This window comes from Eubalaena glacialis, chromosome 15 (assembly GCF_028564815.1).
Source record: "Eubalaena glacialis isolate mEubGla1 chromosome 15, mEubGla1.1.hap2.+ XY, whole genome shotgun sequence".
In the NCBI taxonomy this organism is placed as follows: domain Eukaryota; kingdom Metazoa; phylum Chordata; class Mammalia; order Artiodactyla; family Balaenidae; genus Eubalaena; species Eubalaena glacialis.
In genome coordinates, this window is record NC_083730.1 from 43548013 (window position 1) to 43570717 (window position 22705).

Below are 22705 nucleotides of genomic sequence, written 5' to 3' on the forward strand. Positions count from 1 at the left end.
ATTTCAATTCATCCCCATTCTGCTTTATCTTTGTAAGATCTGTCACAATACCAAACACCAAAAACTCAGGCTAAATAAAGTATCTGCATGGCAAACTTCCTTACTTTTTTAATACAGCCTCAACACTGACCAGCACCACTCTTGGCTTGTTTAGGTTTTAGTTTTTATCTGATTTTAACAGGGGCAGTTGGGGTGGGGTAGGAGTGAGGGCAGAGCTCTAGGTCCTATTTCTTTAGTTAAGTTCCAACTGTAGGAAGATTAGGGCCTTTAACTTATGCCTACATTTGGCATGATGGTTTCCATCAACCTTAGCGTATGGACATGGCTAAGAAATAAACAGGGGATCACCACCAGCATTATCAACTGATAGAAATTAAACACTAAGAGCATGAAATCGGTTTTGAAATTGCTACTTTAATAGGAATCAGACTGCCCTACCTGGGGGAAAATGGCCCAAGCCCAGGAGGACAGAAAGATGTAAGTCCTCAAGTTTTTTACTGTAATATGGTCCAACCATGTGATGTTGTCCTGATCTCACCCAGTTAGTGCTAAAATCATTCCAAGATGCTCTTTAATACAAGAGTCTAAGGAATCACCATCTGGGGTCTTGCAAACTGTACCAAAGCAGAGAATCGTCCAGAGAAGGAGATCCAGCATGGTACTCTTCACATTTACTCATCTCATACATACTGGCATGAAGACATAAAATCAATAAAACAAGTGGAAAAGTGGAAAAGAGAAAAAGAGCTGAGCAGTGCAGCTCAAGTTGGAAATTCTCAATGGAATCTCATGAAACCCCAGAAGACCTGTATCTCCACCAAAGCGTACTACAAGAGGATTTTAGTGATGAAGTAGGACTAGCGGTCTAGCTATGGAACTACTACTACGATCAGTGCTTCAGGGCTGGGATACTGACCGTGCGCTGTGGTCAAGCTGACTCACATACAGCTTTATGAGCGAATGCTCCTCAGCCACAGGGCTGGATGCACTTATCCCCTCAGGTAACCTGAGGGATGCAAACAATGAGACCCCATTAAAACCTCCCATGGACAGAGCAAGGCCCACTCAGAGAGGAAAGACGTTCAGTGTACACAGCTTTATTGAACGGCACCCTTAAAACAGAAACCAGAGGCCAACCTCCGTGACGACAGGAAGAACTGCAAACTTTAAACAACGTGCTTGAGGTTCAGAGGGAACATTCCAGAAGGACTGAAAATGGGAAGAAAGGGAAATGATCATATTTTGGGGTACCATGCACCCTGGAGGAACCAGAACAGCTCAAAATATTATAGGAATATTTTAGAGTAGAAGAAGCCATGTTATCCATCTAGACGCATCCATCATAAAGCACCGTCCAAGCTGAAATGATATAAAATGACCTTCAGTAAGGATGGGGTCTATCTCTGCTTGACATCTGCAGAATGCAGAGCTTCCTAATAAAAGCATATCTTTGTTAACATCACGCCAGATCGTCCCAAGATAGAGGCACAGGCCCATGTTTCTTATAGACTTTACAGTTTATGATTTTGTTTTAGAAAATGTGGTTTAATCTGCTGGTGGTTCTGAAAAGGAGTGCTAAGAGGAATATACTGGGCTTCAACCATAGGATTTCACTGTGGATGTTATGCAGTTCAATTGCCTTCCCATTTCTATTTGCGACAGACTTGCTTAATTTATAGTGGGAAACACCGCATTCTGTTTATTCCGCTGATGACAATTATGGGGAACACCTTCATCTCAGGTTCCTGCTGATGGACAAATCCAGGAACTCGGAGAAAAAATCAGGAGTGTTCTGAGTCTCACTGTCTGCAAATCTTCACTAGAACGTACCAGAATATTACAGGGAAATCGGTACCTCAGCAACTCTTTGGGGGAAAGATTGATTATGTTTGTTTTTGAAACATGAGGCCATTTGTTTCCTACTGAAAGGTATTTGAAATCTTACATTCAATTACTCACTCCAATTGTCCTTACCTTTGTTTCTGCCTTCCTGTGAGCCTTCTCCATGTATTCCTTAAAATAATTCTCTGGTGCTTTATTTGTGATATTTGATCAAATGACTTGGAGTACCTCTTGACCCCTGCCTATTCATTGTGCTAGTTTTAGGAGAAGTATCTGCTTCACCTGTTTGCTTACAGGGCAGTGGATCTTTGTGCAAAAAGATGAGACACGCATCCACCCTCTTTTCTTTAAAGTTCTTGTTCTTATCCATGAATTACTTATGTAGAAACTATATTTCCAAATTTGGTCTTGAGCCTCTAGCCTCAGGAACTCTAGAGTTCACTAAGAAGAAGATTCTTTTATATCTGGAGATTTATATTATGAGATGTTTCAGAATGTCCATCGTAATTCCCCGTCTTGAAATTCCAATTCCCCGGCTTAAATGGGCCATTCCAAGTGCTATAAACGTGACTTTCTCAATGAGCCAGAATGCATGTGTGTCAGTAGTAAAACTTAAATATACCCTGCATTCTTACTGTGGATAGATTGTAAATGCAAGTTTCTAGAAGTGACATTCGTTCCCAAAGCCATCCTAGCCCTCTTCAAACTCATCCAAATGAATGAAATTAACAACTTGTGACAGATATTTACAAACTAGTTTCTAACAGTAATCTTCCACATTTGGCTTAAACGAGAATATTTTTCTTGCCACAAAATCAAGGCTCATTACCAAAGAGAAGGTTTATTTTATAATACGGTTGGAACTTACCTCCTGGTAATAAAAGGACTTCCTGAGGAGGGGACAGAGTGGGAGAACATGCTGTCATTCATGCTGGTTACAGGTCTGGGTGGCCTAAAACGAAGTACAGTTAAATGGAAAATGGATGGAAAGTTAAAACAAATAAAAGTCACAAGTTGAAAACTATCCAATCTCTCAAGGAAAGGAGCTGGTAAGATCAGAGTTCTTATCTTACCCAGGATCAACACAGAATTTTACATTTTCCAATTCAATTCTTGAAGTGTTTTGGGAAGTTACATTTCCTTGAGAAGATAGAATGTCTGTTTAAGCATTGCGGGGAAGATCTCCGGAAACCACAGGAATGTTTATTCATGAGCTTTGAGCCTTGGTGTTTCATTGAGTCATATTCTCAGATAGAATGAGGATTTTGAGGCAGCCTACTAACGTCTAAAGAGATAAGCTCAGAAAACTTGATGATAATCAGAATCTACATCCTCTTGGAAAGAGGAAGATTCCTGAGGCTTTGGAAACTTCCTGTGTTCCCCATGACGATGGCCCTCTTCCAGGATACCCGGGCCTGTAAGGACCTAGCTGCAAAATCGTATCATGCCTTCTTCACTCTTTGCTCTAAGTGAAGATGTAATTAAGCACCACAGGGATTTACTGACTTTCTGTTATCTGGATGATCTATATGATAGGACATATAGTGCAAGGCATCCCAAAAACTTCACTTTTTTTCATATGATTAGAGAAGGAAAATAGGGTTCAATATTCCCCGGAATTGTCCACGACCTTAAACACCAACTGCATCATGTCTGTCCTCCACTGTCTCAATTTTCATTCCTATAACTGATGTCTTAGTTCAGGTAAATGATAGAGCTAAGATCCCCATCTCATCTCCAAGCTGTTTTTAGGTCTTATTTTAGGTTCACTGTAAGATGTTCTGCGGTACAATGAGGTGGAATTTAGAGTTCAGAAGATGGATGATGGGGCAGGGCAGCATTCTGAGTCAGGAAATTTTAGTTTCACTATAATTCTATATATGAGTTTGACAGTACAGAATTTTTTGAAGATGAAACATGAATACAGTAGCCTATAGAATCTATTTGTGTCGACTTGACTAACACCCAAAGGTTGTAAAAGTTTAATTTTTATCTTAGGAAACCAGAGTTAGTTTGGATTCTACAATGAAGAGATTCCGCAAAAAAGGTAGACTTGCTTGTCCCAATGTATTTATGGGAATAGACACGATGCAAGGCAGGTTATAAAATGTCAGCACTACATGCAAAAATTCATTGACACTTTTGGTTCTCAGTACCTGATGCTAAACTGTGTTCTCAGATTTTTTAAAGACACATTCTTTGTTGGGTGAGGTCAAAATAGCAGGTTCAGTATTTAATCTACTCTAAACATGTTAGCCGAAGTTCTGAAAACTAGCTTAGTGTTTTATATTACTTATCTAGGATGTGCGTGATACATGAGACTAGTTTAAAGCTAATTCTGCTTTGAGCAGGACACTTTCACTTTATAAGAAGGATGCTAATTTTAAACAAATGTGCTCTTTGAATTTTGAAAAGTTAGGTGTATCAGATTTTAAAACAGTAGGCAGAATGAAATATCTTCATTTTAACTTTGAAAAAAGTGGAAAAAATCAACTTGACAACATTTCTGGTTTTCTTTTGTCTTTTTATTAATGTTCCCCTCTTGCTCTATCTCTAGGAAATGAGAAAACAAGTGGATTTGGAATGCTTTTTAACTAGTCTGGTATATTTACTCTATTGAACCTGGTCACCGCAAAGCCGAAATTGCAGTTCCTTAGTAAATGGCTTCACATTTAACGTTCATCACGAAAATGTTGAACTTGGGACACAGAATGGCTAACCTTGGCACCAAAGAGCAGTTTTCAAAGGGACCTATTTCCTCCACAATCAAATGGCAAGTTACCTTATCTAATAAATAGGTCACATTGGGAATTTTAAACATATTTAGTCTTATGAAAAAGAAATAGCTCCAGAAGATAAAGTCACAGAGGCCTAGTGCAAAGTTTTCTTTCTGGACAGATGTTTGCAAAGGACATTTTTATAAAACTGGCATTCTTTTCATAAACTGAAAGTGCTCAGCTTAAAGGCAGAACTAGTTTTAAACTAGCCTCATATCTCTCACCTGTTTTGTGTCTCATAACCACTTATAAGTCTTTATCAGCACACTAAAGACTATTGACTTACCAAGTATCTCTTTAGGCAGCAAAAAATTGAATAGAATAGAGACAGTTAATCATGGTAACATTTACAAGCAATATAAGAGCTAAGAACAAATGCCAAAACACCAAAATGCCACTACTTAAGTGGCTTTTATGTGCCTATGATAATTTCGAAGAGCTAAATGAACAGCATACTTTAAGATTAGAAGTCTTAGATATTCCCATCCAAAAAAAAAAAAAAAAAGAAAGGAACATAAATATCCGTTCAGGGCAATAACATCAGAATAACAAATAGAAAAATGTCTAAAGCTAAAAAATAGTAAAAAATCTGTTCTAATAGAGATTGGCCACTCTGCATCCGGAATTTCTTGCGTGTTATTTCAACAATTAAATATTTTGTATAATTTGTCTTTTAAAACTGACATTCACCCTGGAAAAATATATTATCCGTGAGTACAGATCAGTGTTCTGAGTCAAGGACTATTTTAAGAATCTGGTTAAACGTGCAACTTTTAGCAGAAAAAGGCACATTTCGTGTAGAATTTTAGGGGAATCCTGAAACTCTCCATGGAACCCAAATTGTGTGGCATGGCCTCACTTCTTTCTCATTTTTTTTTTTTTAAATTTATTTATTTTTGGCTGTTTATTTGCTCCACAGCAGGTGGGATCTTCCCGGACCAGGGCTCAAACCCATGTTCCCTGCATTGGCAGATGGATTCTTAACCACTGCGCCACCAGGGAAGTCCCTGGCCTCGGTTCTTAATTCTGTCTCCAAGTGGGAGGCCCCATCCTAACTCCGTTTTGCTGCAAAGCTCTTAGAGCCAGGCTGTTTACCCCCGTCCTCTCCCTACCTTCCCCACACCCATCAGCTCAGATTGAACGCTGTTCTCTTGGGGGGGGAACCCCTAAGGGGGCTGGTAGACAGTGACTCTGTGGCCAAGCTCAGAGAGCCCAGACCTACTCTCACTTACGTTTTGTTCATTCGCAAGCAACTAAGTGATCGTCCCTGGCTATGGGGAAGTAAGTCAAGACTTTAGGAGAACAGCTCATATGAGCTCGCTTTCTGCAAGTGATTGGTCCTTTGGGACACTTCCCAGATTTCTTTACCCCTGGTTTACGTTGAGGCTTATTTGGGGGAGCAAAATTTCCAAAAATAAGTCAACCACATTCTACAGAATCAGTTTACATTAGTTTGTGGATGCTTCCAGACTTGTGTGGATTGCTGGGGGCAATGAACCCTCAGCGCACACCCAGGGTAAACCAAACAAAGCCCTGTGGGATTTATACAAAGTCCACAGACATGCTGCAGCACAGTGGTTTGATGGGATCTGTTTACGTCCATTAAGGGAAAGAGTGGCTGCTTTCCTAAGGCTCTGCGATGCACCACAGTGCCTCTAACGGGTTATGTTCTCATCCGCCTGAAGCGTGAACCTTGCCTTGGTGGATTCCTAACACCCATGTGTCCCAACAGCCCACCTCTCGAGGTTAACAGGCAAACACAGGCCCTGCAGTGCAGGTGGCAGTGCTGAAGTGTGCACGATGAAAGGCACTTCAGAAGGAGGGGAAAAGCCTGTTCTAGAGGCTTCCTGAGGCACTTGTGACTACGTAACTCCTAACTGTGCCCCAAAGTAGGTAATGAACTTCTTTCTTCTGAGCCCAAGATAACACCAAGGAAGAAATACTTTCTTCTACCTAAGCCTCCTCTGTTTTCTGAGCCACCCAGGCTTGAGAGAGGTCCCCCGACATGAGGATTTTGGGAGGTGGAAGGGGTGGGTGGTAGCACCGTTCCTTGGCCCAATTCCCTTTGCCCCCCAAACTCACACATACTTTGGATGAATTTCCCCTCCAATACCCCCTCTTCAACCCTCCCTTGCACAGGCCATGATTCTTCTAAAGTTATGTAACTTGGGATAAAACAACAACAACAGCAATGATTTCTAGGTTTGCTGGCATCTTTAAGATGACTGGCTGTGCAGAGAAAGGAAACAGAGGGCTTCTCTATTTGGGACTCAAAGCACACATGACGTTAAGGTACGGTGTGCTTTAAAATTTCCTGACCACGGTAATTCCGTTGATTATTAACGTCCAATTGTGCGAACTCCAATAACATCCTTATTTTACAATTATAAAATTTTTGAATATTTTCCACTTCAAGGTAAATTATATTGTGTGGTATACTGGTACATCTGGGCAGAAGTACTGTATACCTCTCCATGAAAAAAACTATAATAACATGACTTTCACTCTTTTTTTAAAGACAATAAAATTTAAAACTTGGTCCCTGACAACTAATAGGGAATTAATTGTCTTTGTATGGATCTGCACACGCATCAGTGAAGAAAGCTGTCTCTCAGTCCGGAGGGTAGAGATACTCACACGATGTGGGCCAAGTTGAGTGGTTTCTCAGGCTGGTCAGGGAACATGGGGTGCAAAGGTTCACGGCTGGAAGCACAGCTCAGAGACTTGCTTAACGCGTTGGTGAGCTTCTTAGCGGGTGATTTCTGGAAGGAAGAAGAAAGGTTCAAGTGATAACAATCAACATTTATGTAACATTTCATCAGATGATTTGCTTTCATAGTAGATATCCATTCATTCATTCAGGAAATCTTCTTTGATAATCTACTCTAAGTCAAGGATTTTGCTCTTTGCTGGGACCAGAATGCTTGGAATGAGCCATCAGGGTAACTGCTTCGGGCTGCACAGTGTCAGCAAATGCTGTGATAAATGGAAGCAGTCATTGTGCTCAGGACATCTGAGCTGGGACTTAATGAACAGCAGGGGTCCTTCTGACAAAACTAAGGAGACTGGAAGGTAATTCCAGATGGAAGAAGGACAGGAGACCCTGTTCTGGAGAAGAAAGCAGGAGGGAGACCACTGAAGTCTTATATGCCGCGTCCAAGACTGTGGTCTTTACCTCAAATGCAGAGGGAGACAAAGAACAGGTTAAATCTCAGAGGTGACCTGATTCTAGAAGGATTGCTTCTCTTTAAGAAAAGAAAAAGGTTTGAGAGGGGATGGGAATGGAGGTAAGGAGATGGGTAGGAGGTTTTGCGGGAATCCAGGGGTAAGATGTTTCAGGTGTGGCTGGATACATCCGGTTAGAAGGAAGAGTGGAACTTCAATCTGAGTCTTTAGAATTTAAAGTTTATGTTCTTTCCAGAGCATCATGCTACCTCTTTTACATTTGGACCAGTGGAATGTTTATTTTAAAATTTCACAGCCAAGATTATCAAAAATAGTCTACCACATATAATAAATCTTTACCCCAATTTTTCCTTTCTGTGAGAAGCGATTTATCATTTTGTCACTTTCTTTGACACATAGAGTCCATAACTGGCAATATAACAAAGTGACTTTTGTTCTTTTTTTTTTTTTTTTTAAATTATCCTTGAATCCTACATCCTACCAGTTCCTCCTTAGCTCTTGAACTATCTAGATGCCTTATCTCCCTTTCACTTCTTTATTTATTTACTTATTTACTTATTTATTTATTTATTTTTGGTGCGTTGGGTCTTCGTTTCTGTGTGAGGGCTTTCTCCAGTTGCGGCGAGCGTGGGCCACTCTTCATCGCGGTGCGCGGGCTTCTCACTATCGCGGCCTCTCTTGTTGCGGAGCACAGGCTCCAGACGCGCAGGCTCAGTAGTTGTGGCTCACGGGCCTAGTTGCTCTGCGGCGTGCGGGATCTTCCCAGACCAGGGCCCGAACCCGTGTCCCCTGCATTGGCAGGCAGATTCTTAACCACTGCGCCACCAGGAAAGCCCCTGTCCTCATTTTTAAAAGCTAAGCAATGGGAACATTGTCCAAGAAGTCCCTCTTTGGCTTTTGCTAGGAGGTGTAATTGTTAGCACACTTAAAACAGCAGTAACAACGGCTCTTCACCCCATAAACATTGGGGCTCCTTTGTCCTCGTGAGGAGTCTTATCCTGCTCTGTAAAGACACTGTCCTGCCATATAACTGCAGAGTTCACAACCCCTAAGAAAAGGCCCCTTATCTGACTTCAGCATTTACATAAAACAACAATTACAAACGATTAGTCTACAATCACCAACCCTCTGGGACTTGGAATAGAACATATTTGAAAATTGGTAATACGCTAAAATAAGAAAATAGAAAGTATTTCCTCCAGCGTTCTATACTAAATGGTATTTCATGATCTGCGCTAGTATATCTATTCTCAGCATGTGATATAGCCAGTAGGGATGGGTGGCATTTGAACTGGCATCAAGCCCTCAGTATACAATGCCTTAGTGAAGAACTCTTACTTGAACTCAGAATCTGACATGTGCTAAACAATTAATATATTTGCACTGAATATCAGTTCCCAATAATAATTCCTAGAAAGAACATCCTGATTTAAAATGTATATTCTCACTACTCAGCCATAAAGAAGAATGAAATAATGCCATTTACAGTAACATGGATGGACCTGGGGATTATCATACTAAGTGAAGTAAGTCAGACAGAGAAAGACAAATATCACATGATATCAATTCTATGTGGAATCTAAAAAAAATGATACAAATGAACTTATTTACAAAACAGAAACACACTCACAGACATAGAAAATAAACTATGGTTACCAAAGGGGAAAGGTGGGCAGGGAGGGATAAATTAGGAGTTTGGGATTAACATATACACACTGCTATATATAAAATAGATAAACAACAAAGACCTGCTGTATAGCACAGGGAACTATACTCAATATTTTGTAATAACCTATATGGGAAAGAATCTGAAAGAGAATATATATATTATATGTATTATACATATAACTGAATCACTTTGCTGTATACCTGAAACTAACACAACATTGTAAATAAACTATACTTCAATTAAAATGCATATCTGAAGACCTTTTTAAAAATAAAATGAGTTACTCTTTAAGTAAAGACTATAGGTTGATTTGAGACACATTAAAATACAGAAAAAATGCTTTAAAAGAGTCTGCATTTTCTTGTGATACAACTATTCCAAGAAGAGTTGGCAGGGCTGATGGCACACTCCACGAAAAATAATCTGTACTTAGAGCAATACTTTCACAGAAGCACCAGAACAACATCACTGGATCTGGTCTTTGAGTTTAACTGAGACAGAGGTCAGCAAACTGTAAACCACCTGAACAGCAAGCTCATGGAGTCAAATTCCTCCCACAGACTCAGTGCCACGTGCTCCTGAGAACACTTTCATCATACGGACAGGTCACCTTTAGCAGGTTAGTATCACAGGTCACCTCCAGCAAGTTAGTCACTTGCACTACTCATGAAAAGATGATTTTCTAATATCTCCCCCTCCTCTAAAAAAGTAGAATGAAACAGCATCCTTAAGCCCACACGCTCACAGGTCTTTCCTTCATGTTCCAGTCATGCACTTAAGACAATTCCAGAATCTAACTAACAATATTTTTTAGGCAATTCCCACAAACCACCCCCAAACTTGAAAAGAACCTTAACTTACTGTGAAAATGAGATTATGTTCCAGAAGGTGCTTGCTGTTTGGTTGTTACCAAAATCGATACTGAATTATCTATATTCCAAGAAGTAATATCATTTGAGTCTTCCTATATTTTAAGCCTTAGGAAGCTACACTGGGTTCAGACACAGTAAGTAAGAGGTCCCAGTAAGATGGGGAGTGGGACGGGAAGGAGGGAATGTGAGAGGAGAAGGTAAGTGTGTCGCTTTATTCAGTCACTATGCTTGCCATTCCCTTGCATTCTGGACGACACTCACACATCCAACTGTAAGTATTGCCTGGACCTTGCCTTACCCAGGACGTGTACTCTTTCATTTGGTGCTGGTTGCTATGGGAACCACCGGCATGTCCCCTCCAGAAGCAGTCCTGACAGAGCTGGTAATTGTGACACTGTTGGCATCGGTAGCGAAATCCCATCATACTCTCACTGTGGCAGTACGAACACTCAACTGGATGGAAGACTGAGGGGCAAGTTAATGAAGAAAAAAACAAGAAAACAAAAGTATGAGCCAGAAGAAGGAAAAATACAGTCCAACAAGAATTGCATTTTTCTGCTGTGTGCCATGATTTCCGATGATAGTCAGTTTTCGCCGAGAGGAGCATTAAGTTTATTCCTACACTCTCACTACCCTTTTCCAGCATGTGTGTGGAGGTGGGAGAAACGGAAGGGGATGGAGGAGAGGGGTTCTTTTAATGGCAAATCTCTGTAACTCCATTTGCTCTTCTTACTCCCGTCCCTTATACTACAAGACTATAAATTACCCAAACTGGCTCGCCTTTCCCCCAAATGCTCTCTGTCTCCAGGAGATCAGCACAGCTCACGGAAGACTCAGAAGCACAATGGATGAGCACAGCTGATTGTCCAGTGGGTTGAGAGCAAATATGAGAGAAATGGAAAATGAGAGGAAGAAGAAAGAAAGGCAAATGGAAGAAGAGTAGAAAAACTGGATGGGAGAATTGAGTTACTTTTTAAAAAAATGGAGTAGCTAATGGGCTTATTTAATGAGTGACACTGCTTTCGTTTAACAGATTTTTTTTTTTTAAATTTCCCGAGAGGCAGACAGATAGGGCCCAAAGAGATGAGTAAGTTGTCTGAATACAGTTCTAAGTCAGATAGTTCAAGAGACACAACTTTCTTTGGCAGAAAATTTGAATTATAAAGCAGGCAAGGTAAAATATTTGAGATTTGAATCCAAGTAACTGCATGTTATGAGCTAAAGATATCAACAACAATAAGAACAATTCATGCTTTTGGTAAACTTATACTCTGGCTAACCAGCCAGGGAAAATAACGCAAATAAAATTCAAAAAGAGTCATGTACCAAAATGTTCATTGCAGCTCTATTTACAATAGCCAGGACATGGAAGCAACCTAAGTGTCCATCATCGGATGAATGGATAAAGAAGATGTGGTACATATATACAATGGAATATTACTCAGCCATAAAAATAAACGACATGGAGTTATTTGTAGTGAGGTGGATGGAGTTAGAGTTTGTCATACAGAGTGAAGTAAGTCAGAAAGAGAAAAACAAATACAGTATGCTAACACATATATATGGAATCTAAGGAAAGAAAAAAAAAAAGTCATGAAGAACCTAGTGGTAAGACGGGAATAAAGACACAGACCTACTAGAGAATGGACTTGAGGATATGCAGAGGGGGAAGGGTAAGCTGTGACAAAGTGAGAGAGTGGCATGGACATATATACACTACCAAATGTAAAATAGATAGCTAGTGGGAAGCAGCCGCATAGCACAGGGAGATCAGCTTGGTGCTTTGTGACCACCTAGAGGGGTGGGATGGGGAGGGTGGGAGGGAGGGAGATGCAAGAGGGAAGAGATATGGGAATATGTGTGTATGTGTGGCTGATTCACTTTGTTATAAAGCAGAAACTAACACACCATTGTAAAGCAATTATACTCCAATAAAGATGTTTAAAAAAAAAAACTGAACCATAATGCAAAAATAAATAAATAAATAAATAAATAAATAAAGATGAAAAGTAAATTGTAAAAACAAAGACATAACCAGTTTTGAACACATTGTCTTCGGAACCAGCATCATATCCCCTTTTTCTGGCTCCTGGGAAAGGCTGAAGTGAGACTTGAATCTAGGGACAACTGTTCTGGGACAGGGCCTAAGGAACGCATTTCCTGCAACAGGAAATGCTGAGAGAGAAGGCATGAAACGACAACTTTATAATTGGAAAATGACTAGTTCTTAAACTGCAAAACAGTAATATGAACTCATCCTGCATGATCTGGACCTTGATTGCTCTTTGCTCTAGCAGATGAATAAGAAGCATAAAAAAAAATCTACGATTGGTAGTGCTTACAGAGAAACTAGTAAGTTCATTCTTTAAATCTTCTCCATGAGCAGAACAGCATAGATTTATAACTTTAACTAAGGGAGATAATTAAGGCAGATGCCAGATGTTCTAAATGGGAATCTAAAATAAGCTAACTTTAACCCCAATGTATATTAAAGAGATGTGTAGAAGTTAAGATTCTAGTAAGAGATAGGACATAAATTATTTTCTATTTAAGGCTAGAGAATTCCCAGAATTAAATTAAACAGTAAATAAGAACATCTAAAGATCAGATGGAGGCACTGAATTGTTCCATGTTTAAATTTCTTTAAACCTTGTTCTGAACTGTATTTTATATTTAAGTTTGGATATGCCAAGAGTAATTACTTTTATCAGAGAAATACTTGCTTTTATACAAGCAAAAGCACATGACAAAAGTTACATTACTCATTTCTTTTACATAACTACAACCATTGAAAGCTTACAATTTGGAGCATATGACTAAAGATTAGCAAGGTGCAACCATCCAGTTTTTTCTATCTCCTCCACCTATTCCTGATGGAGTACCTAGGAAGAAATAGTCAATGCCAGGTATACCAAGAGTAGAAGTTCATACCTAAAACAAATACTAGAAAATGTCACATTCCTTACTGAGGTTCTCTTTCCATTACAGTAAGTTTTTAAGCCACACCTGATTTGTAACTGAGAGGTAGACTGTGAGATTTAATAAGTTTTTAGAACGGACAGTCCTAATTTTGCAGTGCACCTATCAGGCCTTACTGATGAGGGAGACAGGTTAGTTCTATTAAAATTCAGAACTACTAAATAGACCTCCCTAAAACAATGACCTTGGCTTAATAACTACAGACTTGATGGCCTAATTTCGGTAATTAAAAAAATTGCCTTAGGAGTTTGGGATTAACATATACATATATGTTATTTATATGTATATTAACATATACACATTCCCATATTTAAAATAGATAACCAACAAGGACCTACTGTATACCACAGGGAATTATACTCAATATTTTGTAATAACCTATAAGGGAAAAGAACATATATTTTATTTTATATATATATATATATATATATATATATATATATATATATATACCTGAATCACTTTGCTGTACACATGAAACTAATGCAACATTGTAAATCAATTATACTTCAATTTAAAAAAAAGGCTAAAAAATTGCCTCAGTAGGAACTACTCACCGTTTTCTACATTTGCCAGTCGATGCAGAAGGGGCAGCCAGACCAGGCACTGCGGGGGAGGATCTGACATGAGCGTGTCCAAGAAACCATTTAAGGTGACTTTTTTCTGCATCAAAAAACCCATAAAAATTTAGAACCAAGAATAATCTTAATTTACCTGCTATGTAAATATCATTTGAGATAGAAGAAACAGGACATTCAATTAACCCCTAATACATAAAGAAACAGAGCTTGAAACTAGTTCTGAATTTAAAACATTGATTGCTTTTTATATTTAAGCCTACATAGGACTGGATTATCTCCACTGAGGCTGAGTCAATATTATCACAAGCAGAAAATTCTGAGGGGATCATTTTCATACATGAGGGACAGTATGAAAATGATGAGGAAAGATGGAGAGTAGACATTCTCCATAAAATTTTACCCAATAGTACATCACGGCACACTCGACAATTCCCGTATCAGTCTTCTAAATTTGTAGAACAGCTTCCCTTTCAAAGCTCCTCAACTTCCATAAGGACTAAATATTTTGTGGTTAATGTGAATGGTTCTGCTATACAAGATTAGGAGTGAATCCTGTTCGGAGGGAGCTATCCTTCCCTGTTAGAAAAGAACACTCTAAATTAAAAAAAAATTCTCTTCTCTACTTTCTTTATGTATCTTTTCTTACAATTCAGTCGGCTTCTGTGTCATAATCCTGGGCTTTTCTGATGCAGAAAAGAAATGTATTTTATCTATAAGTTTCTTTCAAAATGAAAAAATAAGAAGTTATATTAATATATGATATTTTCATAGTATGAATGACAAAAAATTTACATGCAAAAATCACTATTTTATTTAAATTTTTGAATTAGAATATCAAGGTGGATGGGATAGTTTTATATTTTTAGACAAGAAATCAGCCCTGAAGAGCTACAGTGCCTTTTCAAGGCTTAAACCTTACACTTGTCCTTGTAATTCACAAAACAACTGTTTTGGTACCCTTCTATTAATGTTTTCTTATTGACAGATATTTACAGTTTTAGCTTTACCTCATAATACTAAATAAGCTTTTTATAGGGTTGTTATTAGCATTATTATTAAAAGATAAATTATATAAAGTATAAGGAATGAGACAGTATTTTTTCAAAAGCTACTACAATTCATATGTCTAAAATAATACTGTGTTTCAAAACAATCACTTGGGGTGGCTTTGCAATGAAGCAATTAAAACAATTTTGGAATTTCATCATTCGAACTGCTGCTATAGCCAGTTTATGAAGCACAAAAATAAACTGGTCTTATTATTTTTATTAGTGTTGCCTCTTTTTGTACTTCACATGATTTTATCCATTTTGACCATTCATCTTACTGGCTAAAAATCACTCCTGGAAGTCAAAAAATGCTACTATGATTTCCACATATATAAATTTCTCATCATTGAGGGTATATAAAAGATTATATAATGGGCAGTCTCCAGGATATTTCAAAAGGAATTTTGAGCAATGGCAACATCCTATATAATGTTTTTGAATATATAAATCCTATTAGATTAAAAAAGTCCTATTATTCTGGCTGACTTTTAATGAGAAATATTCGGAGGCATTAGTATATTTCCTGAGGATTCTACAATGCACTACCTAAAATCAACAAATGTACAAACAAACAAGTAAATCCAGGGGCAGAGAGATCAGTTTGGGGTTTAATGCAAGAGGCCAGGCAATCGAGGATGATGAGGAGAGAGATCTGAGAAAATTCTAGAAGGTGAAATCAGTAGGACTTGGTGATTGATGAGAAGTTCTGGGTGAAGAAGTTGTATAGAAAGAGGCTTAGGTGAATGGGTCCATTCTGAGGTCACCAACTCGAAAGTGAAAGGGAACTCCAAACAGGAGTATGCTTTAGCTGGGGACAGAGGCCAGGTATCTAAGCCAGCCTGGGGGTGAGGGTGTGGGAAAGGTCAGACAGGCTTCCTGGGTGAGACCCCCATCCTCCCCCTCCCCCCTGCCCCCCAGCGGGAGTAGAGTTTGATACTTAAATTATCAAGCTATCCCTTCTCTTATTGAGTGTATGGATACATTTATAATTCTATATAAACCCGTGCCCTACAAGGATGCCCGAGGCGCCACCTTTGACCTCTTAGATCACCAAGTAAACAGACAGATAGATAGACAGATGAGGTTTACTAGCTGGAGGTAAATGCAGCTTTTCAGTGGCTGCTGAGGGATCCTTTTAGAGGACATACTTGGTTAGTTCGGATTTTTAAAAATCGTAAACAAATCTTCGGTTTATGGATTTCTAAATCTCCACTATGCTGTGCTGAAGAATAGTTCTAGACATGTAGATTTTCCACATGACTGGAGAGATATAAACACGGAGAGTCCCCCAAAACTAAGCAGCTTCCCTTGGCTGACTTGTACCACCCCCAGTTAAAACATGTTGCTCTGAGCCCCAATTTAGTGGAAGATTTAGGGCCTCCCAGATGGCATGGGGCATATGCTGTGATTCCTTTCTTGTCTCCTTTGCTAAACATTGGTGAAGCTCAGTGCTGGGTCAGACTGGTGTTTCATGTGAGGCTGAGTAACAATTCAGCCCTTTTGATAGTGTGGTGGTAATAATGTTTCCGAGGTTATAGCGTTGTTGTAGGGATTAAATTAGACAATGCAAATAAAGAATTTAGCATGATGCCTGGCTCATGGTCAGGAAACACCACCTATTATTATTATCCAAATATGTTGAGTTCAGTTACTGACTCAGAGGTCATTTGTCAGAAGCTGGAAGATACACTACAAGTTACCATGAAGAAGTAGTGACTTGTGAGACACAGGGGAGCAGCCACCGAGAGACACTTCCTTAAACAAGTTTTCTCCTACCTGTTGAGAGAAACAGGATCTAGCTGACTGTTCTGTGTAACCAAATGAAGGCCCTTCAAACACTGCTGTGGGTAGTTTGAGAACTTCCCGCAGGAACTGATCGTATCGTCCATAAACCATCACCCCACTGGAGTCAGAAATCATTGAGAAAATATCTGATGGATGGAAAAGGAAAGATCTTTATTCATCACATAAAGATTCCCCACTGTTTTAGTTCAACATATCTACTGCAAATAACAAAAAATGTGGCAGAAACTAAATATATAATTTATTATGAAAGAATAATATGAAAGCTAGTTTTTGTGCTGAGATATTCCTGGCATGGTGTTTTCTCTGGTGTCTTTCTGTAGATGATTCTGGCATACAGCATTAACTAGCAATTTGGATAAAATTAGCATATTTTGATAAGACAGAGAACATCACATTTTTAGTTTGAGGTCAATTATCAACTCATATATAACTCAACGGGAGGAATTTTTGTACATGTGAGAAATATGCTGACTTCTTTTGAAATACACAATGAAAATATTACCACAATGTTAGGGTGTGTGTGTATCTAGCAGGCTAGCTATTTACCCGCCTATATTGTCACTAAAACGTTTGGGTTTTGGTTTAAGATATTGAAAAATGAAAGACATAATGGGGATAAGGATGCAATGAAAACACTTGATTAACTTCCCACAGAAGCAGAAAACTTCCTATAAATCATAGTGTTCTGGGTGGAAGGCAATTGATTTATGGGGAAGGGTCTTTTGCCTCATGCAGTCAAGAGGAAGCCTGGCCTTGCCGACGATCAGTGAGGTAAAGTCAGGGTTCCAGATTATTCTCAGCAGAGCCACTGGCTTCACTGAACCTCTTTTCTTCAGTTTCTGCCACTGTGGGCACTTAATGAATATTACTGGCATAATTTCCCAAGGTACTCTGTAATTCCTCTGTGGAGATCACTATTGGAAGGAAAGGGTTGTCTATTATACGGTTTGTCACCATGCTAGATTGTAACGAGGCCAGCACAGCTGCTGGGATAAACTGTTGTAAAGTCAATATGCTACCTCTACTCATTTTGGACTTAATTTTTCAAGGTCAAAATGTAATATGGGGACATTGTTTTACACCGAAGCCAGATGTTAAGCATATTATAGGCTTTTATTGGATTATGTTTTGAGGATGTGAATTGGCTCTCATTTTCTTTAAATAGTCCACTTACAAAGGGTTTCTATTGCATTTAAAATAGTTAAACAATTATGAAGCTACAGAAATTCTACATGAGCAACAAAAATTAATGCTGTTCTCATTCACTTTCACAATATTGTTTACTTAGTGAATTTCATCTCTCATGTCTCATTATAACTAGTCAAAAAAAGAAGTTGCCAACAGCAAAAAAAACCCCAAAAACCAAAAAACAAAACTCTTGTATAATTCCAAATATAGAAACTCAAGAATTCCTATCAAAAGGAGGAAAAAGAAACCTTGAAGAAGTAAGTGTACTTTCTCATTAAAGCTGCCATGTTGTTTGTTCGGGGGCCGGGCGGTTAACTATAATTTGGCCATCCTGATGAACTTCTAGATTTGGATTTTCTAGGCCAGGGCACATTTTGAAAAGTAGCTTAGGCTTTTCAAATCTCCCACTGAAATAATTTAAACATCTCTAACTAGAGTAAAAGCAGAAGGGGTACCTACAGTGACCTTTCACAAACTTGAAGGTAATATTAAATTCATTTGTACTGATAAAGTTCTACTAAGCAATAGCCAAACTAGGGCTAAGTCCCTGGGATTAAAGGGAAGTGGCTGTGCATGACCACTCAGGTTTTTAAAAAGAAATGAGGGGACTCTGAGGAAGCTCTCAACATGGTATGTGTTTGTACCTTAATTTTGGGCCCTCTGTTTTTTTAATATATATATATATATATATATATATATATATATATATATATATATATATATATATATACACACACACACACACACACTCATATATATACACACATATATATACACACATATATATGTAATATGCTTATAACATGAAATATATGTGTATCTATATAATATAGAGGGCTGTTTCAAGGATTAAGCTAGTTACTAGATGAAAAGCACACAGATGCATGCTTGGCACCTAGGATATGGTACAGAAATGTTATCTGTTTTTATTATTAATTTTATATCACACTTTTCTGCCATTTACCTGGTATGTTTAGACTTTGCCTCCCCGATAGGACTGTTCTATAAGGTTCCAAATCATAGCCTAAATTACCTTTGTGTTTCCTGCAGCACCTTACAATGATACTTCAGAAGAACTTACATTCATTGATTTATTAAACTAAAATTAACTTGGCACCTAATAAACATGAAATTGCGCTAAGCAATGGTTATACAGAAAAATCAGGACATAGTTCTTGCCCTCTGGGAGGTCCCAGTGTATTGGGGAAGACAGAGATGTGCTTGCATCCTGGATGACACGACATCATGTACGGTGACAAGGTGGTGTGAGTACAGGAGCAATAGGGTGTACAGGGTGCAGCAGGAGCTCAGAGAGAGGGTTCCTAGAGGGAGGAGTGAGTCAGGGAAGATTTCCTTACAAAAGGGACTTCTAGGCCAAGTATAAAGAACAATCAGTAATGAAGGAGGTACTAAAGAATTAAAGGCAGGCCAGCAAGTTAGAAATATTATCCTGGAGGTAAGCTTGGAGGCCGAACAACCTGTTCAGTAATAGAAACTCAGGAAATACAAGGTGTTTGCCATAAACAAGCCCTCCCCAGAAGCTTTAGAATAGCACCTGACTTTCCAGGCTTATTGCATTGGATTCAGAATTCCTTAAGATCCTTAACAGCCTATATTCAGACCAAAACCACTTTGACAGAAACAGAATATATTATATTAGGTCCATTTATGTATAGGTAGCTATGTTCCACGCTTGCAGGGAGCGCCCTCACACTCTCTGCTGCCTGGGGTACCTGATGAACACCCTGCATACTGGTTCCTGGTGGACCTGAGCACTGGAAATTGGGATGCAACATGGGGGTTGTTGTTCCTTTTAATGCATTTAAAGCAGCTTTTAAAACTCAGCTTTAAAATTTCTGCTGTTTTCTACTTTTTTGCTTTTTAAAATTTCTAAATTATTTTCTGCCAACTATTCTTGCCCTGTGTTCTCCAACATGAAGGGGCTAGTTGGAATGAACTAAATCTCTTTCATTCCTATGCACAAAAATAGAAAAACTGCCCAACAAGCGCAGTTGGCATATTGGCTTAAAGTGAATTAGAATTTAAAGAAGGAAAATCCCAAGACATTCCATATCCTTTCATTTTATTTTTCTTATTATAAAAGCAATGCTTATTATAAAATCATTACTCCGCCTGTTTTATGATTAAATGCAAGCCAGCAAAAGAAGACTAAAGAAAACCCACAATTCCACTTACCAAGATTCAACCATGGTAAATGGGACTGTTTCCTTAATTCCTCTTTCTGATTTTTCATTGTTGATATATAGGAATGCCAGAGATTTCTGTGCATTAATTTTGTATCCTGCAACCTTACCAAATTCACTGATTAGTTCTAGTAGTTTTCTGGTGGCATCTTTAGGATTTTCTATGTATAGTATCATGTCATCTGCAAACAGTGACAGTTTTACTTCTTTTCAAATTTGTATTCCTTTTATTTCTCTTTCTTCTGATTGCCGTGGCTAGGACTTCCAAAACTATGTTGACTTAAGAGTTGCGAGAGTGGACATCCTTGTCTTGTTCCTGATCTTAGTGGAAATGCTTTCAGTTTTTCACCATTGAGTATGATGCTTGCTGTGGAGGGGTAAGCTGGGACAAAGTGAGAGAGTGGCATGGACATATATACACTACCAAATGTAAAATAGCTAGCTAGTGGGAAGCAGCCGCATAGCACGGGGAGATCAGCTCGGTGCTTCGCGACCACCTAGAGGGGTGGGATGGGGAGGGTGGGAAGGAGGCTCAAGAGGGAGGGGATATGGGGACATATGTATGCATATTGCTGATTCACTTTGTTGTACAACAGAAACTAACAGAGTATTGTGAAGCAATTATACCCCAATAAAGATCTATTAAAAAAAAAGTCAAAAAAAAAAAAAAAAGAGTCAACCATGGCTGTCTGTGGGTGGATTTGCCCATATTTGTTCATTCAGCCAATGAACATTGTTCATTCTGTTTGAACAATTCAATTTGTTCATTCAATCACTGAAATATTGGTGACTTAAGGATACTCATTTCTGATTAACATTCTGGAGAGGTTCTTCCAACCAAACTGCTTTTAGCTAAATTGTTTTTGGCCAAATTGCTTTCAACTGACTTACCTGGAAACCATTAAAACTACCTTTCTGGGATTAACTATATAGTGACTCCTCATTCAGAGAACTGGGGCACGTTCAGGTCTGCTGCTCTGCCAGAAGGTACCATGAAATGTCGTGATCACACAGTCTGTTTCTCTACAGAATTTGTGACTCTCTGAAGCTTATTTCTGCACACTGGAGAACAGTTTCCTTCCAATGGGACTCGTGCATTTGTGACTTCTTTCACTGAGCTGCAGAGGATTGACTTTGGCCACTGGAAAGCATGCATGCTTTGCTCACTGATCGTGGGTATTTGGTGAATGATGGGATGGGGTGGGAAAACAGCACTGGAGCAGTTACACTGTTTGCTTTGAAATCTCAGACTTGCGGGAGAACTTTGAGGGATTTGACAAGTGGTAAAGATCTGCTCGAACACTTAGTTAAATCTTGAATTTTGTGACTGTGCTGATGTCATTTGTTGCTTACCTAACAACCATCCCCTTCAGCTTTATTGGCCCCAAATTTCTTCCTGGGCTATGGGAAAGCAGTGGCTCTTCTCAGCCCAGGAGGTGAGAATGACTGGAAGACTCCCTGACCATCATGGGCATTCCTCTCCTGTCAGCAGTTGTTGATGTAGTAATTGGTCTGTGATGCCACCCTGGCCATGAGACGTAAGGGCTGGGGGCCTCTGGAGTGGGTGTGACTCCTGAAATTGCTGTACCCCCTTTTACCTTCAGGAGAAGGATAAAATCTGACACAGAGGAGAGCTGAGTAGAAAGATGGAAAGCACCTGGGTCCTTGATGGCATAGCATTAACCTGGTTCGTGAAAGGCTCTGAGGAGTTCTGAAGCGCAGAAAACTGGTTTTCTCAGTTTTCCTCAAACTTATTTTATTAAGGGACCCTTTTCTCCAGGTACCTAACACTGAATAAGTATTTGGAAATGTTTCTTCAGACTTTGAAAAAAACCTTTACCTACTGTCCTCAGCATAAGTGGCCAATGGTGACATGAGGTCAGTACGCAAGGCCCTCAGGAGTTTCTTCTTCTGCCCTGGTTCATTTTGCTAAACTTTCTCTTCCCAGCCTAACCCTGAAGGAAATGCCTTAGGGATTACTCTAAGTTATTTTTTTTAAAAGGACATTGTTTCTGCCACCTTCTAATTTAGCTGTTATCCTCAATCAAGTACTGCGGTAGATGTTTTTAAAGTTTTACATCTTTCAGGCTAACTGAAGAGAGACTAAGCTGGACCTTGTAGGGTCTGCTTGGGCTTCTCTGAAACTTGACTGCACTTGGCTGGTCCATGAAAGGAGGTTCCTGGGAGTGAGGGAAGATGTGTGGTTATGTGGGGTTCCCCTTATCTACTGCTCCAATGACATAACTCTTCTTGGAACATGTCTGGGGAAATTCCAAAGGAATAAAGGTCCCCCCACCCCCACCCCGACCCCAGTATCTTTCTTTATTCTTCCTCTGTTGGTGCATCAAGAAGCAAGAGATTACATTCAGCAGCTGACAGGCAGCAGGTGACAAAAAACCTAAAGGCCATGAGTCATGGAGGCCTGCAGCCAGCAGGGACCCTACAGGTACCTAACAAAATCCCCAAATTTAGGATGGAGAAGGAAGTTGAGGACTAAAGAAGCGAAGTGACTTCCACAGAATGATCAGCAAATTAGTCACACAGCTGGGCCT

At 39.2% G+C, this 22705-nt stretch overlaps 1 protein-coding gene across 9 annotated transcripts in view; it reads right to left on the reverse strand.

The window, feature by feature from the left end:
* DTNA (dystrobrevin alpha) overlaps window positions 1-22705 on the reverse strand; it is a 386149-nt gene that overhangs the window by 57770 nt on the left and 305674 nt on the right. For 7 of the 9 annotated variants that reach the window (XM_061170131.1, XM_061170130.1, XM_061170132.1 and 4 more), the window contains exons 7-11: window positions 16732-16886; window positions 13883-13988; window positions 10645-10811; window positions 7257-7381; window positions 2711-2794 (exon numbers count right to left, since the gene is read on the reverse strand). In XM_061170131.1, coding sequence (XP_061026114.1) covers window positions 2711-2794; window positions 7257-7381; window positions 10645-10811; window positions 13883-13988; window positions 16732-16886 — 637 coding nt within the window. Of the gene's footprint in view, window positions 1-916; window positions 1007-1112; window positions 1360-2710; window positions 2795-7256; window positions 7382-10644; window positions 10812-13882; window positions 13989-16731; window positions 16887-22705 lie in introns of those variants that run through there. The other 2 variants (XM_061170129.1, XM_061170137.1) reach the window with 2 other exon arrangements.